Source organism: Bombina bombina, chromosome 3, assembly GCF_027579735.1.
Source record: "Bombina bombina isolate aBomBom1 chromosome 3, aBomBom1.pri, whole genome shotgun sequence".
NCBI lineage: Eukaryota > Metazoa > Chordata > Amphibia > Anura > Bombinatoridae > Bombina > Bombina bombina.
In genome coordinates this window covers 793,111,162-793,130,265 of record NC_069501.1, presented here as the reverse complement: position 1 = coordinate 793,130,265, position 19,104 = coordinate 793,111,162, and the positions used below count along the sequence as shown (strand labels likewise).

At 37.9% G+C, this 19,104-nt stretch overlaps 1 protein-coding gene across 1 annotated transcript in view; it reads right to left on the bottom strand.

The window, feature by feature from the left end:
* MGAT4A (alpha-1,3-mannosyl-glycoprotein 4-beta-N-acetylglucosaminyltransferase A) overlaps window positions 1–19,104 on the bottom strand; it is a 429,885-nt gene that overhangs the window by 194,453 nt on the left and 216,328 nt on the right. Inside the window, exons 4-5 of the mRNA XM_053707698.1 lie at window positions 17,824–17,964; window positions 2,321–2,454 (exon numbers count right to left, since the gene is read on the bottom strand). Coding sequence (XP_053563673.1) covers window positions 2,321–2,454; window positions 17,824–17,964 — 275 coding nt within the window. The remainder of the gene's footprint in view (window positions 1–2,320; window positions 2,455–17,823; window positions 17,965–19,104) is intronic.

The following is a 19,104-nucleotide window of genomic DNA, read 5'->3' as shown; positions in this document are numbered from 1 at the left end:
CACGCAAGATCTCACCCTGTGGGGTCAAAATGATTACAAGAACGGTGAGCAAACATCCCAGAACCACATGGGGGGACCTAGTAAATGACCTGCAGAGAGCTGGGACCAACGTAACAAAGGCTACCATCAGTAACACACTACGCCGCAAGGGACTCAGATCCTGCAGTGCCAGAAATGTCCCCCTGCTTAAGCCATTACATGTCCGGGCCCGTCTGAAGTATGCTAGAGAGCATTTGGATGATCCGGAAGCGGATTGGGAGAATGTCATATGGTCAGATGAAACCAAAGTAGAACTGTTTGGTAGAAACACAACTTGTCGTGTTTGGAGGAGAGAGAACACCATACCTACTGTGAAGCATGGGGGTGGCAACATCATACTTTGGGGCATTTTCTCTGCAAAGGGAACAGGACGACTGATCCGTGTACATGAAAGAATGAATGGGGCCATGTATTGTGAGATTTTGAATGCAAACCTCCTTCCATCAGCAAGGGCATTGAAGATGAAACATGGCTGGGTCTTTCAGCATGACAATTATACCAAACACACTGCCCGGGCAGCGAAGGAGTGGCTTCGTAAGAAGCATTTCAAGGTCCTGGAGTGGCCTAGCCAGTCTCCAGATCTCAAACCCATAGAAAACCTTTGGAGGGAGTTGAAAGTCCGTGTTGCCCAGCGACAGCCCCAAAACATCACTGCTCTATAGGAGATCTGCATGCAGGAATGGGCCAACATACCAGCAACAGTGTGTGACAACCTTGTGAAGACTTACAGAAAATGTTTGACCTCTGTCATTGCCAACAAAGGATATATAACAAAGTATTGAGATGAACTTTTGATATTGACCAAATACTTATTTTCCACCATCATTTGCAAATAAATTCTTTCCAAATCAGACAATGTGATTGTCTGGATTTGTTTCCACATTTTGTCTCCTATAGTTGAGGTATTCCTATGATGAAAATTACAGGCCTCTCTCATCTTCTTAAGTGGGAGAACTTGCACAATTGGTGGCTGACTAAATACTTTTTTCCCCCCACTGTATTTTGGAGATTATTTCAGCCTTGCTGTAGGATTCATATTATGTGAGCAAACTATAGCTCCGGAGCTCTAGGTTAGTTCAACCATTCTCCTGCACAGCAAGGCTCCGCCCCCAAATTTTTATTTGAAAATATATCTTTAGATGGTGAAATAGGTTGAAGAATTGCTACACATTTGGCAGCTAAGTGAATTAAGCAAAAGTAGAGAATGTTAATGCATAAGATTCCATTGATGAATCTTTAAACATGCAGCCACAACGCTAAGCGACGTGTTTTGGATAGATACAGAGGGTGCTATTCTTTATAAAACTATTTTAAACTCTGCGGCTTTTTGGTCTTTAGAATCTCAAATATTTAAACAGTAATGAAAAGAACAATGCAAGTGTAAATCATATAGAAGTGAGACAGAAATCTTAGATATTAGTAAGGGATTACTCATTGGTCATTCTGAAAAATAATCTGTAACATGCATATTATAAACCTGGCTTCCAAGATCTAATTATCTACTCTCCCATTCGAAAGTGTCTGGGATGTACGCAATGGGCTTTTGCATCTAACTCTATGCATAGGGGAGGCCAAACCAAACAGGCAAATATGTTATTATATGTGTGTGTATATCGTAATCAAAGCAACAAATCATGGTTGGGTAATTAGATGAAAGTTTGATTCCTACTAAATAGGTTTTTAAGAAACTAGAATTTTACTTGGTAGCAGTCGTTAAAGCGACAATAAATCCAAATTTGTTTCTTTGACGATTCACATAGAGAATAACATTTTTAAAAACTTTCCAATTTACTTCTATTATAAAATCTGTGTTGTTCTCGTGTTATTCTTTGTTGAAGAGATACCTAGGTAGGTAGTGTGCACATGCCTGAAGCACTGCATGACATTAAATAGTGCTGCCATCTAATGCTCTTGCTAATTAATATTGTTGCAAAACCGCTGTCATCTAGTGCTGCAGACATGTGCACACTCCTGAATTTACCTTCCTGCTTTTCAACAAAGGATAACAAGAAAAGGATAAAACAAAAGTAAAATGGAAAGTTGTTCAAAATTGTATGTTCCATCTGAATCATGACAGAAAAATGTTGGGTTTCATGTCCCTTTAAGTTTACAGCTGATATAACCTTTTGACTTGTAACAATATAATTCAATGATTCACTTTAATTTTATTCACACAGATTATAAATGCCACAAACAAGTTTTGCTTATTAAACTTATTTGTCTATTTTTTGATATGAGTTAAAAATACTTCTGTATTTAAATACCACTAGGTGCTTGTTACCTCTCCAATGAAGACTATTATAACACAGTCTAGTTTTTCTTCTGGAGACAACTTGTCAATCAGTGAGTGTAGAGTTTCAGTCAAGTAGGACTTTACTTTCCTTTTCACTGTTGGAATTCCCATTACGATTGATACTGAAATCAAAATAAAGAAATAAATAGAATTTAAAGAATGTTTGTAGTATGTATGGTCCCCAGAAGTCCATTTGGTAACCCAAAGAAATAATACTACCTGTAGAAACTGTTCACAGAACATTATAAACAGGCACTGGTAAAAGAAAGTATAATGTAAAATGCCTTATAAACTAATACAGTAATAACATCACAGCACCAAAACAAAACCCACTGCCATCACTATAATATTAACCCCTTAAGGACCGGGTATTTCAGACATAAACTTCCCCAAAAGACCAGAGCATTTTTAGCATTTTTGCCATCACTACATTTAAACAGAAATAGAGCCTTTTTTATATTTACCTATGAAAACTATATTTATTTTTTAGTAGACAACCCAAAGTATTGATCTAGGCCCATTTTGGTATATTTCATGCCACCATTTCACTGCCAAATGCGATCATATAAAAAAAATTGTTAACTTTGTAAATAATTTCAGTGAGAAACCTAAAATTGTGAAAAACAGCTTGTGCAAATATGGCACACATGGATGTAAATGCTTCTCTGGGATCCCCTTTGTTCAGAAGTAGCACATATATATATATATATATATATATGGCTTTGGCATTGCTTTTTGGTAATTAGAAGGCCGCTGCACACCACACTTGTATTATGCCCCGCAGTGAAGGGGTTTATTAGGTAGCTTGTAGGGTTCATTTTAGCTTTAGTGTAGAGATCAGCCTCCCACCTGACACATCACACCCCTTGATCCCTCCCTGACCTCTCTCAAAAAGCTCTCTCCCCCCCCCAACCTCACAATGTCACCCCCATCTTAAGTACTGGCAGAAAGTCTGCCAGTACTAAAATAAAAGGCTGCTTTTTTTTTTTTTAAATATATATATATCTATATATATATATATATATTTTTTTTTTAGGTTTTTATGCAGTGTATTATCCTCCCTTAACCCCCAACCTCCCTGATCCCCCCAAACAGCTCTCTAACTCTCCCCCCTCTACCTATTTGCCGCCATCTTAGGTACTGGCAGTACCGAGTTTGCAGCAAATTATGAAATAAAAAAACAAACAATAAAAAAACAAAACTTTTTTTCTGTAGTGTAGCTGCCCATCCTCATTACCCTACCCCCCTCCCAGATCCTTTTCCCCCAATGGATCCCACATAGGATCCTCCTCATTGCCCTTCCTTCCTCCTCCCTGTCACTTTTTTCTTTTCCCTAACGTGTTTTTTTATCCCTAACGTGTTCCCTAACGTGGCCCTCTCTGCATCGATAACTCTGCAAATCTATTTCTGCAGTGCCCCACTCGTGGGGCATGCAGAAATAGTGCAATCTCACTATTTTGAGCGAGAACACGGCAGAGAAAAGCCCAGGACTGGTCCTTAAGGGTATAACGACCAGCGTCGTACAGGGTACGGTGCTGGTGGTTAAGCGGTTAAAACAACTGAAAATAATAGTAGAAGTGGATTCCAAACAGTGATTTAAAAACTGGGCACCCTTAGTGTCTGTAAATGCTGAAATTCTGCCGCAAACTGGTTAAAGGGACACTGAACCCAAAATTTTTCTTTCATGATCCAGATAGAGCATGCAATTTTAAGCAACTTTATCATTTACTCCTATTATCAATGTTTCTTTGTTCTCTTGCTATCTTTATATAAAAAAGAAGGCATCTAAGCTTTTTACTTGGTTCAGACTTTACAGCAGTTTTTGATTGGTGGATGAATTTATCCACCAATCAGCAAGGACAACCTAGGTTGTTCACCAAAAATGGGCCGGCGTCTAAACTTACATTCTTGCATTTCAAATAAAGATTCCAAGAGAATGAAGAAAATTTGATAATAGGAGTAAATTAGAAAGTTGCTTAAAATGTCATGCTCTATCTGAATCACAAAAGAAAAAATTTGTGTTCAGTGTCCCTTTAAGTGTTTTTGTAGTTATTAAGTGTTGATAAAAAGGGTATTTTTCACATTCTCTTAATATTGAAAATGACTAGCCAAAACTATTAGATTGTGAAGTAGGCACTCGTTTTGTTTGACGGAAAACAAGCTGTGGGTATTGAGAGATAAAGGTTTAAAAATATAAATTAAGACACGCACAGAAACATCTGGCAGCAGAGAATTGTGGGAGTTGCAATCCCTGATATTGTTGTGGTGTCCTGTTATTTGTAATCTATAGCACACACCCATTTTATTTATTTACTTATCTACCCATACAAATTACATAATACAGGCGTACCTTGAAGACATTGCGGGTTTGGTTGCAGACCACCGCAATAAAGCAAATATAGCACAAAAGTTATACAAATGTTTTTGTTTCCCAGTGCATTTAAAAGTTGTATTTACACTATACTGTAGTCTATTAAGTATGCAATAGCATTTTGTTTAATAAAAAAATATGTACATACCTTAATAAAAAAAAAACTTTATTATTAAAAAATGTAACCATTATCTGAGCCTTCAATGAGTCATTATCTTTTTGCTGGTGGTGTGTATATACGTGTGTGTATATATATGTATATCCATGCGTATTTATGTGTTTATATGTGTACTGTATATATGTTATATAAAAATTGCTTTATTACTAAAAAATGCTAACTATTATCTGAGCCTTCTATGAGTCATTATCTTTTTGCTGGTGGTGTGTATATACGTGTGTGTGTATATATATATATATATATATATATATATATATATATATATATATGCATATTCACGTGTATTTATGTGTTTATATGTGTACTGTATATATGTTATATAAAAATAGCACAGATAGACTTGCTTGACACAGGGTTGTCACAAACCTTCGATTTGTAAAAAGAGCAATATTTGTGAAGCTCAATAAAACAAGACCCCTCCCCTCTACTACATATATATCTTGCTTTCAGAGCAAACCAGGTATACTATTATGTGTTAGTGTAACCCATTTAATAACAAAATCCAATCAACTTTACGTTTCATATGCCTACAAAACAGCAGCAGCAAGATACATTATTTGATGTAAAAAAAGCCAAATTAATGATTCAAAACAGCCAGTCTGCCAGAAGATTGGTAGAAACTAGTGAACCCTCTTAATTCTCCTATCACAAAAGAAGAGATAGAGAAAGTAATCCTTAAACTCTCCATTAACAAAGCAGCGGGCCCGGATGGACTACCGAATGAATTTTATAAGATTCTATCAACAGATATAGCACCTTACCTATGTAATTTCTATAATGAGATCTATATCAATGCTAAGCCGGTATCACCCTCCTTCTCTTCATCTTTTACTACTCTGATCTTAAAAGGGGGGAAAGATCCTACGCAAAAAGAGTCTTATAGACCAATTGCGTTACTAAACTCAGATTATAAGATCTTGTCTTCTATTTTAGCAATTAGACTACAGACTATTTTAGCGAGAATAATACATACGGACCAAGCAGGATTCTTGAACAAACGTAATTCTGCGGCAAAAATCAGAAAGCTCCTTGTCACGTTAGACTATATTCAGAATTCATCTTCCCCAGCAGCAGGGAGAGGGGGCCTCCCGGATCTGGCCTTTCTATCAATTGATGCAGAAAAGGCGTTTGACTCTGTAATCTTTAGCCATATAATAACATCCTTAATAAAATTTGGGATTATAGGTAACTTTCCTAAGTTTATAGAAAACTTACATAATCAATAATCACTCCTATACAAGACTGATAGTAAATGATATCATCTCCTCTCCGATTGCAATAGACAGAGGCACGCGTCAGGGCTGCCCTCTCTCCCCGCTTCTTTTTGATATAGCCATTGAGCCTTTGGCAATTATGATAAGGGAATTCCTTGATGGCATAAAAATTCGAAACTATGAGATGAAAGTTGGATTGTATGCTGACGATCTTTTGATTTATTTGTCTAACACTGAGCAAAATATACCTAAACTCCTTCAAATAACTGATCATTTTGGCTCCTTCTCAGGCTACAAGGTGAATAAGATAAAATCTGAAATACTCTGGCTCAGGAAAAACAATAGCTCTACCTTAGATATCCCTTTTAAGGTTGTTACAGATTCCTTTAAGTACTTAGGAATACATATACCATGTAATATAGGGGACTTTTATAAAATCAATATATCTCCTATGTTAACCTACATTAAGGGGAAACTTAAAACTTGGCAGAACCTACTGTTATCATCAATATCCGACCGATCAGAATTATTTAAAATGATCCTTTTACCAAAGCTTCTGTATATTCTTCAAAATGTTCCACTAATCTTATTAGAAAAAGATGTCCACTCGCTTAATACTTCTATTAGACAATTTATATGGTAAGGGAAAAGATCCAACATATCTCTTACAAAACTCGTTACACCAAGGAAATATAGAGGTTTAGCAGTACCAAATATTAGATCTTATAACCTTAGTTTCCTAGCTCGTATAATAGCCGATTGGATTTTTACTAAAAATTATATTTTAAATAACGAGCTTGAGTCAAAAATATGTGAGCCATATCTTTTAATAGCTCTGATACATTCTTCACCAAAGGAGCTCCCTCCAGATATCAAAGGACTCAAAACCATACTTAATCCTCTGAAGGCTTGGTGGAAATTAACTAAGTCCCTCTCAATAACTGTACCTTCCCTTGGTAGGGAACCCGCGTTTCCAAGCAGGTGTAAATTCAGAAGTCTTCAATAGATGGCATAATAATGGTCTAGATAGATTACTCCACTTAATAGATAAAGACAGAAAATATGTTAAGACCTTTGAGGAATTGAAGGTTAAATTTAATCTTCTTAATAAAGACTTCTTTGCTTATCTGCAAATAAGACATTTCATTATTGAATTAATCAAAGAGGCAGGCTGGTGCTGGGAGTTAGGCAAGTTGGAAAATTGGTTAACCCTAATTAAAATTGGGTGTATGTCTATTGCCCCTTGTTATCATATACTGGGCGCTAGTAAAGGCACCCTTATTCTGGACAATATGGCTTCGGCTTGGAACTCCCTAATCCCTCAGACTAATATTGAGTTGAAAACCCTCCAGCTATCAATTAGTAAAGTAGCAAGGGCTACGTTATCAGCTACTTGGCGAGAGGCACATTTAAAGCTTCTTCATAGGGCATATTTCAACCCGGAGAAAGGTCTCAGAGTCCATAATCTAGAATTTAATAAATGTCCAAAATGTTCCAACCCTGCGGCAGACCTGACGCATATGTTTTGGCACTGCCCAAAAATAAAAAGTTTCTGGAAAAAACTAGAATTCTGGCTTAAAACTACATTAAAGATTGAATCGCTGACTTTATCACTGTATCAAATCATATTTTGCCTAAAGACAGAAGGCAGTTATCAGGCTAATTAGAAAATAGTAAATCTCTCAATCTTAGCTACTAGATATTTGATCTGCAAGAAATGGTAAATGAGAGCATCGCCGACTATTCCTGAAATCAGAAATTATTTGAAAAAACAATGTGTATTAGAACAAAAAGACACAAACATCGACAACGAGTCTGACATAAGGAGCTTCTTTAATAAATGGGCAGTATTTATAAAAACATTCCATGACAGAGAAATAGATTATCTGATTTTCCCTTTTAAAAACTCAAAGATAGTTCTTCTTGGCGTCTGGTAGATGAGGAGAGGGGCAGAGACTGACTATTCTAAAATTCCCCTTTTTTCCTTTTTTTTCTCTTCTTTTTTTTTTTTTGTTGTTGTTGGATGGTGTCGTTTTTGTCCTGTCTGTAGGGTTTTGTTATGTTGCATCTTTTAGCTTTTTTCTGATATCAGATTGACTCATTGGTTTTGATGTTTAAGAAAATGGATTTAAAAATCCCAGCAATATATACAGGGAGTGCAGAATTATTAGGCAAATGAGTATTTTGACCACATCATCCTCTTTATGCATGTTGTCTTACTCCAAGCTGTATAGGCTCAAAAGCCTACTACCAATTAAGCATATTAGGTGATGTGCATCTCTGTAATGAGAAGGGGTGTGGTCTAATGACATCAACACCCTATATCAGGTGTGCATAATTATTAGGCAACTTCCTTTCCTTTGGCAAAATGGGTCAAAAGAAGGACTTGACAGGCTCAGAAAAGTAAAAAATAGTGAGATATCTTGCAGAGGGATGCAGGACTCTTAAAATTGCAAAGCTTCTGAAGCGTGATCATCGAACAATCAAGCGTTTCATTCAAAATAGTCAACAGGGTCGCAAGAAGCGTGTGGAAAAACCAAGGCGCAAAATAACTGCCCATGAACTGAGAAAAGTCAAGCGTGCAGCTGCCAAGATGCCACTTGCCACCAGTTTGGCCATATTTCAGAGCTGCAACATCACTGGAGTGCCCAAAAGCACAAGGTGTGCAATACTCAGAGACATGGCCAAGGTAAGAAAGGCTGAAAGACGACCACCACTGAACAAGACACACAAGCTGAAACGTCAAGACTGGGCCAAGAAATATCTCAAGACTGATTTTTCTAAGGTTTTATGGACTGATGAAATGAGAGTGAGTTTTGATGGGCTAGATGGATGGGCCCGTGGCTGGATTGGTAAAGGGCAGAGAGCTCCAGTCCGACTCAGACGCCAGCAAGGTGGAGGTGGAGTACTGGTTTGGGCTGGTATCATCAAAGATGAGCTTGTGGGGCCTTTTCGGGTTGAGGATGGAGTCAAGCTCAACTCCCAGTCCTACTGCCAGTTTCTGGAAGACACCTTCTTCAAGCAGTGGTACAGGAAGAAGTCTGCATCCTTCAAGAAAAACATGATTTTCATGCAGGACAATGCTCCATCACACGCGTCCAAGTACTCCGCAGCGTGGCTGGCAAGAAAGGGTATAAAAGAAGAAAATCTAATGACATGGACTCCTTGTTCACCTGATCTGAACCCCATTGAGAACATGTGGTCCATCATCAAATGTGAGATTTACAAGGAGGGAAAACAGTACACCTCTCTGAACAGTGTCTGGGAGGCTGTGGTTGCTGCTGCACGCAATGTTGATGGTGAACAGATCAAAACACTGACAGAATCCATGGATGGCAGGCTTTTGAGTGTCCTTGCAAAGAAAGGTGGCTATATTGGTCACTGATTTGTTTTTGTTTTGTTTTTGAATGTCAGAAATGTATATTTGTGAATGTTGAGATGTTATATTGGTTTCACTGGTAAAAATAAAAAATTGAAATGGGTATATATTTGTTTTTTGTTAAGTTGCCTAATAATTATGCACAGTAATAGTCACCTGCACACACAGATATCCCCCTAAAATAGCTATAACTAAAAACAAACTAAAAACTACTTCCAAAACTATTCAGCTTTGATATTAATGAGTTTCTTGGGTTCATTGAGAACATGGTTGTTGTTCAATAATAAAATTAATCCTCAAAAATACAACTTGCCTAATAATTCTGCTCTCCCTGTATAATTCATCTTTGACATAATGGCACAACTCTGTGAAACATTGATAATATTAATGATATTACACTGTTCTTGCTTTTTAGTATTATTTTTCTTTATGTGTCATGTTATCTTAAAAAGATATCGGGCCCTGCGTGGCGCAAGATATGGATTCTGATTTCCTTTTGTATATAATGCTGGTTGTAAATAAAGGTTTAAAAAAAACAACAACAAGAACCCTCCCCTCTACTACATATATATCTTGCTTTCAGAGCAAACCAGGTATACTATTATGTGTTAGTGTAACCCATTTAATAACAAAATCCAATCAACTTTACGTTTCATATGCCTACAAAACAGCAGCAGCAAGATACATTATTTGATGTAAAAAAAGCCAAATTAATGATTCAAAACAGCCAGTCTGCCAGAAGATTGGTAGAAACTGGTGAACCCTCTGGACAAGACTGAATTAGTAAAAATTAAGTTACATTTATTGCACATACTTCATTTATTTATGATCTCTAAATGTTTACTATTGAATACTATATTTGTATTGTTTTGTGCTGAAACACAGACGGTGGAAATATATTGAAGGACTAAAGTACAGCGTTAATTTATTTATGGGTTACATGAGTGCATGTAGAAGAAAACATCAGTCTGCATGATTTTACAATTGTTTTATCTAACTTGCACTAAACTCTATAATAATTCTTTAATTAGTATGAATTTTATTATATACAATGATTTATAATATTACTGGACACAGTATAGATGTATCTGTCGCATACCAAACTATGCCATAGAACAAAAAAAGCACACCTCAGATTTTTCCAAAATCAAGACAGTTTGTTTCTAGCAATACATCAGGTAACATTAAACTACAGCTAGAAAACCCTTTAGCCAAACAGCTTAGGACTGGAAAAACTTAAATTATGCTTACCTGATAATTTTCTTTTCTTCAGATGGAAAGAGTCCACAGCTGCATTCATTTCTTTTGGGAATTCAGAACCTGGCCACTAGGAGGAGGCAAATACACCCCAGCCAAAGGCTTAAATACCTCCCGCACTTCCCTCATCCCCCACTCATTCGGCCGAGGGAACAAGGAACAGTAAAAGAAATATACAAGGTGAAAATGTGCCAGAAGAACAAAATAACAGACGCCCCACAAAAATACGGACGGGGAGCTGTGGATTCTTTCCATCTGAAGAAAAGAAAATTATCAGGTAAGCATAATTTAAGTTTTTCTTCATAAATAGAAAGAGTCCACAGCTGCATTCATTACTTTTGGGAAAACAATACCCAAGCTATAGAGGACACTGAATGCTAAAACGGGAGGGTACAAGAGGCAGAACATCCCAAACCCTGGTAGAAACATCCGCCTATCGTCCCCAACATGGACACGACTAACTCTCGGAAGTAGACAAAGCCGCACGGCCCTCACTTCCAAAATAAAATAAATCTGGCAGCAGTGGGATCTGAACCCACGCCTCCAAAGAGACTGGAGCCTTATCCAGCGCCTTAGACCGTTCGGCCAAGCTACCTAGCTCAAAGCCGCCAGAAACCCAGACAAAGTCCAGAAGTCTCGACTCAAAGGAAGAGAACCTATAAAAGGAACAAGTCCTAAAAGGACACTCCCAAATAGACCTTAAAAAGGCAAGACCGCCAAGATCCGGCGGCATGAAGGACCTAAATCCTCCATTTTTAACCTCCAACTCACAACGGGAAGGAAAACTCTAGTCCCCGCCAAAATCGGAAACAATACAGCATGTCGCAGCGGATCTCAATGGAGACCCGGCCAACTAGATTGACAGGCTAATGACGACTGAACCATCCCCCATGCCCCTAAGCAAACCACGAACCATCAAGTCCTCTCAGGATGCTAGCTGAAACTTGTAAAATAAAACAAGGAAAACAACACAAGTCATATTGTGAGCCAGGCATAAAAGGTGCCACGTGTCTGAACTAGGCTTCAAAGACAGAAGGATTTGTACTCAGTCAGGACCAGCCTGAAACCAAGGGCCCCAGCACTTTTAAGGCCCAATAGTTTCCCCTGAGATGGAGGGATAGACAATAGACAAACATAGGACTAGCACGTCCTCACTCTTGAACAAACTTTTGTAAAAGTAAACAGTGCGACCACAAAATCGTATCAATTCCAGAGAAGAAAGTCCTCAAAGGAAACATTACGACAACATGAGCTTTAAACCAAAGAAAATCTATCCTCACCGGATTAAATCAAAGATCAGGCAACCCGTAGGTTATCGCCCAGGAAGAACGAACACACCCGCAGGACCAGCCCAACAGGAATCCGAATCTTCCAAGCTCAGAATTGGAAACGGATACTCAAATAACAAAGACTATAAAAAGATTATCATCCCCTTATATCTAATCATGCAAGCCAGTCAAAGAGGAAGACTGAGAAATCCCCCCATTAAGAGTGGGATCCTCCAGCAACACCAAAAAGTGCCTCAGTAGAACACGAAGGCGCACCAGTCTATACCTCCGCCGGAACAAATGAAGACACCGGCCCCCGAAGGCTGACCCCCTGAGGTCTCAGGGGCAGTCGCTCCCCCAGAGGGCTGAACTGGACCAGACAATCCCACGCCGGATGAGCCCTGGTTAATGGAATACGGACAATATCGTAAGCACACTCCCGGAAGGTGCAGATGCACCAGCGCCAAAGATATGCCCATTCGGAACCATGTCGTAATCCCCGATGGGAACAGGCCACTCTCCATAGAAGGATAAGCAGCGTTTGGGTTACCTGCATGCATAGTAAGAGTTGGTGGTAGGGAACTCGCCTTGTGGGAAATGGAATCCCCAGAGGCAGATGGCTCAGCAGGCCCCTGATTCTCCAATCTTGAGGAACAGAGCACTCTAAAACGGCATTCGGGACATAACTCATGAGCATGTATCACCCGGGCCAATTCATATTCTTCGTAAGAAGTAGAATCTGAATCAGAGACATCCGTCTCCACAAAATCAGAATCCTCCGTAACTGGGATATTGATTAAAAAATGGACCAATAAGAAAAATCTAAACGGCACCTTACACCCCCAATGGCTGGGACACTCACCACCTCCTGTGAACCAGACACCAGCGGACCAGAATTTCTCCGTCGCCACACAGTCAGGAATGTGGAAATGGAGAGATAAAAATGTGACCACACCCGGTCACAAGGTAAACCGTGCAGTCCATGAAAAAAGCACACCCGACCGTAAAAGCAGCGTCGCTAGACATAGGCCGTTATGTTCCAAAATAGCCATGAGCCGAAGTATCACTGCACAGTAGCAGACCGAATAACATAACAAACATGATTAAAAAAATCCTTTTTCAATAACCCCCCTTAGGAGATATTAACCCTTGATTCCAAGATACAAAAGGAGTCTCACTGAGACCCTATGTTAAGGTTATCCCCGAAAGGTTGTAGCCCCTCTCGGATAAACGGTGGTAATTACAACACATCCATGATGAAAGTAAAATGAAACGATCTTACTGTAATCTACGCGGTGGAACAATCACACGGCCCTTCAAGTGTGACAGATAGTAGCATTGCTTCTGCCATGGGCTTGAGAGAAGAAAGCAGGCAGCGAAACTCGTCAACGCTGATTGCTTGTGGAGCTGTTAATATGAGTAGGGATGATTTTGCAGAAAGACTCTCCCTGCATCTACGGACTCTAACTTTCACCCATGCTCTCACTGAGAGGCTGACAGGACTACTTAAAACTCCAGTCCCATGCCGAAGAGTACTACCCTTCATAAGAGACTATCGAAAACGTCTGACATTTCTCTGCCAACCTTCTGGGACGAAAGGCAAAGAATGACTGGGGGATGAGGGAAGTGGGGGAGGTATTTAAAGGGACACTGAACCCAATTGTTTTCTTTCATGATTCAGATAGAGCACGCAATTTAAAGCCACTTTCTAATTTACTCCTATTATCAATTTTTCTTTGTTCTCTTGCTATCTTTATTTAAAAAAGAAGGCATCTAAGCTTTTTTTTGGGGTTCTGAACTCTGGACAGCACTTTTTTATTGGTGGATGAATTTATCCACCAATCAGCAAGAACAACCCAGGTTGTTCACCAAAAATGGGCCGGCATCTAAAATTACATTCTTGTATTTCAAATAAAGAGAATGAAGACAATTTGATAATAGGAGTAAATTAGAAAGTTGCTTAATATTTCATGCTCTATCTGAATCACAAAAGAAAAAAAAGTGGGTTCAGTGTCCCTTTAAGCCTTTGGCTGGGGTGTCTTTGCATCCTCCTGGTGTCCAGGTTCTGAATTCCCAAAAGTAATGAATGCAGCTGTGGACTCTTTCCATTTATGAAGAAAATATTTATATTTTGGATTAGTTTGGATTTTGGAATATTTGTATATTTGCATCTGGAAAATGGGACAGTTTGGAAAGTGGATGGAACCAAATGTAAACAATAATTTCTTATGTCATTTAGGCAATATTTACATGTCATTATACAGCTTATACGTTTAAGCTAAAGGGAGTTTTATATAATTTTTTATACTTTTGTATGCACTGTACCTTCAGAAAGATAGTACAGTACTGTAATAAGAAAGGTAATATATGTTGTCTTAAATAAATATAGACCATTATTTGCATTTTAGAACACAAAAAACAAACCAAAAACACAGACAGAGAAGACTGTGGGCTCTATTTAACAAGCTCCGTATAGAGCTTGATGGCCCCTGTTTTTGGCGAGTCTTCAGACTCGCCAGAAACAGCAGTTATGAAGCAGCGATCACAAAGACCGCTGCTCCATAACCTGTCCGCCTGCTCTGAGCGAGTCTGCAGGGGGCGGCGTTGCACCAGCAGCTCTTGTGAGCTGCTGGTGCAATGCTGAATACGGCGAGCGTATTGTTCGCCGTTTTCATCGAGGTTTGGCGGACCTGATCCGCAGTGTCGGATCAGGTCCGCCAGACCTTGCTAAATATGCCCCTGTGACCTACAGGCAGGAAAAAATATTTTTAAAAAGATATTAATTAAAAAGCTTGGATTTCAGAATAAGTTTGGATTTTGGAGTTCCGGAAATTGGGGATTTGTAGGTGTTTCACATGAGCATACAAGTGCTCAGAGATCAAATACGTTGGCAACTATGCATGTTTTTATAGAAGTGAAGGACTAACAAGAAATAACATACGGCTAGATTACGAGTTTTGCGTTATGAGTGAAAAAGCTTCATAACGCTGCTTTTTCACTACCGCTGCTATTACGAGTTTTGCAGGTATATCTGTCCCGCACACTTTTTTGCCCATAACACAAAGTAACTACCGCAGCTTTCAAAAAGTCCTTTTTCAATTGGTTTCCATATCGGTGGTATTACGAGTTTGCCTGTCCGGCCAAAAAGTGAGCGGTACAGCCTATACCGTCAAGATTCATACCGTAAACTGAAAGTCAGTGGTTATGAGTTTTACTCTACAAAGCCGTAACATAAAACTCATAACTAAAGTGCTAAAAAGTACACTAACCCCCATAAACTACCTATTAACCCCTAAACTGAGGCCCTCCCGCATCCCAAATACTAAAATTAAATTATTAACCCCTAATCTGTCGCTCCGGACATCGCCACCACTATAATAAACATATTAACCCCTAAACTGCCGCAATCCTGCATCACAAACACTAGTTAAATATTAACCCCTAATCTGCTGTCCCTAACATCACCGCAACCTACTGTTATTAACCCCTAATCTGCTGATCGCTGCCACTATACTAAAGTTATTAACCCCTAAACCTAACCCTAAGTCTAACCCTAACCCTAACACCCACTAACTTTAACATAATTAAAATAAATCTAAATAAAAATTACAATTAATACCTAAATAATTCCTATTTAAAACTAAATACCTATAAAATAAACCCTAAGATAGCTACAATATAACTAATAGTTACATTGTATCTATCTTAGGTTTTATTTTTATTTCACAGCTAAGTTTTTATTTATTTTAACTAGGTAGAATAGATAGTAAATAGTTATTAACTATTTACTAACTATCTAGTAAAATAAATGCAAATTTACCTGTGAAATAAAACCTAACCTGTCTTACACTAACACCTAACCTTACACTACAATTAAATCAATTACATTAATTAAATACAATTAACTAAATAAAAAAAAAATACAAAGTACATCTTGGATGACTTCCCTTAAAGGAACCTTCATTCTACAGTAGCCATCGAAAGAAGAGGATGCTCCACGCCGATGTCTTGAAGATGGAGCCGCTCCGCATCGGAAGGATGAAGATAGAAGATGCCGTCTGGATGAAGACTTCTGCCCGTCTGGAGGACCACTTCTTGCTGCTTGGATGAAGACTTCTCACAGCTTCGTTGAGGACTTCTGCCCGCTTGGATGAAGACTTCTCCCAGGTTCGTTGAGAATGGATGTCCGGTCTTCAAAAACTGTAAGTGGATCTTCGGGGGTTAGTGTTATTTTTTTTAAGGGTTTATTGGGTGGGTTTTATTTTTAGATTAGGGTTTGGGCTGATAAAGAGCTAAATGCCATTTTAAGGGCAATGCCCATCCAAATGCCCTTTTCAGGGCAATGGGGAGCTTAGGTTTTTTTAGATAGGATTTTATTTGGGGGGTTTGGTTGTGTGGGTGGTGTGTTTTACTGTTGGGGGGTTGTTTGTATTTTTTTACAGGTAAAAGAGCTGATTTCTTTGGGGCAATGCCCCGCAAAAGGCCCTTTTAAGGGTTACTGGCAGTTTAGTTTAGGCTATTTTTTTTTTATTTTGGGGGCTTTTTTTATTTTGATAGGGCTATTAGATTAGGTGTAATTAGTTTAAATATTTGATAATTTCTTTTTTATTTTGTGTAATTTAGTGTTTATTATTTTTTCTAATTTAGTTAATTGTATTTAATTAATGTAATTGATTTAATTGTAGTGTAAGGTTAGTTGTTAATGTAAGACAGGTTAGGTTTTATTTCACAGGTAAATTTGTATTTATTTTAGCTAGGTAGTTAGTAAATAGTTAATAACTATTTACTAACTAGTCTACCTAGTTAAAATAAATACAAACTTAGCTGTGAAATAAAAATAAAACCTAAGATAGCTACAATTTAACTATTAGTTATATTGTAGCTAGCTTAGGGTTTATTTTATAGGTAAGTATTTAGTTTTAAATAGGAATTATTTAGGTATTAATTGTAATTTTTATTTAGATTTATTTTAATTATGTTAAAGTTAGTGGGTGTTAGGGTTAGGGTTAGACTTAGGGTTAGGTTTAAGGGTTAATAACTTTAGTATAGTGACAGTGACGTTGGGGCAGCAGATTAGGGATTAATAAATTTAGGTAGGTGGTGGCGATGTCGGGGGCGGCAGATTAGGGGTTAACAACTAATGTAGGTGGCGGCGACATTGGGGGCGGTAGATTAGGGGTTAATAAGTGTAGGTAGGTGTCAGCGATGTTGGGGGCAGCAGATTAGGGGTGTTTAGACTCTGGGTTTATGTTAGGATTTTAGGTGTAAACATAACTTTTCTTTCCCCATAGGAATCAATGGGGCTGCGTTACGGAGCTTTACACTCCTTTATTGCAGGTGTTAGACTTTTTTTTGGCCGGCTCTCCCCATTGATGTCTATGGGGAAATCGTGCACGAGCACGTAAAACCAGCTCAAAGCAGCACTGGTATTTGAGTGCGGTATGGAGCTCAATTTTGCTCAACGCTGACATATTGCCTGCTAACGCCGGGTTTTTTAAAACCTGTAATAGCAGCGCTATAGAGAGGTGAGCGGTGGAAATAACTTGCAAGTTAGCACAGAGCCGCTCATAACGCAAAACTCGGAATTTTAGCCGATACCTTTTACAAGTTGCTTTATTTGTCAATGAATCTAATCACAGTAGTTAAATACTGAACGGATACTAAGGAATTAGTCCTAATTTTACAAAAAAGAAACCAATTGTTTCAGCACAATCGACATGATAAGCAAAACATATATAATCAAACCGGTTGACAAGACATAGGAAAGATTAGAATAATGTAAAAAGCTATATTTATTAAAGTTTTCTCATTAATATATACATACCTCCTGTTCTTCCAAGTCCAACCTGCACAGCAGGCTGGAGGCTCCCTTCATGATTTAGTAAGTGAGGCATATGGTAGTATATATTTGGCACTTGTAGGGATTTCATGCTGATTAGATCCTTTAGCAGTTTCTGTGTTTCATCTAAAAAAATAAAAGCACATTTATATTGCAGTGTAATGACAAAATAGCAAAGCAAAAATTCAATTAATACAACAGATTGTTAGAGAGTCAAATAGAGCTTTGTGCCCATATCCGTTTTTATCTAAATCTGGGCATATTAGCAAATATTTAGTGCATCTTAAAAGGGCTATTAAACACTTTCAGATTGTATTATAAAATGTTTAATTATGTGTAGTAAAACAACTTTGCAATATGTTTTCATTATTTATTTTATCCCCTTTTCCTGTAATTTAACTCTGAAAACTGAGTGATTCCCAATTGTTGTGAGAAGTGGAAGTGCAGACCCCAGACTCTTATATACCACACAGTCATTGGACGTGCACTTGTTACTTATTTATAGCTGTCCCTGACAGGCATCAGCAAAGATGAAAACCTAACTTACAAAATGGTGGCACTGAAACTTTACACTTATACACTTATTTTAATAAATATTTAAATGGCTTATATATATATATATATATATATATATATATATATACGTATATATATATATATATATATATATATATATATATATACAGGTAGCCCTCAGTTTACGCCGGGGTTAGGTTCCCGAAGGAATGGTTGTAAATCGAAACCGTTGTAAATTGAAACCCAGTTTATAATGCAAGTCAATGGGAAGTGAGGGAGATAGGTTCCAGGCCCCTCTCAAAATTGTCATAAGTAACACCTAATACATTATTTTTAAAGCTTTGAAATGAAGACTTTAAATGCTAAACAGCATTATTAACCTGATAAAATAATCACACAACACAGAATATATAATTAAACTAAGTTAAATGAACAAAAACATTTGCTAAACAGCATTATAAACCTAATAAAATAATCACACAACACAGACTTCACTTGCATTTTTCTGCAAACAGTTCTTTCTATGCATTCCAATCTGGACTGATTTATAGACAGGAAGATCTTGTTCCTTTGAAATCTGCTCGATAGCTCAGGTCTGGTTAAACTGATTAATTTCAGCTTGCTTGGCTTTGCTGCAACACAAGCGAACAGCTCAACCTACTGGCTATTTTAATCAATGCACTGCTTCTCAATGCTTTTCAATAGCAGTCACATGACTGGAAAAAAAGGTTGTTATTCTGAAACTGTGTA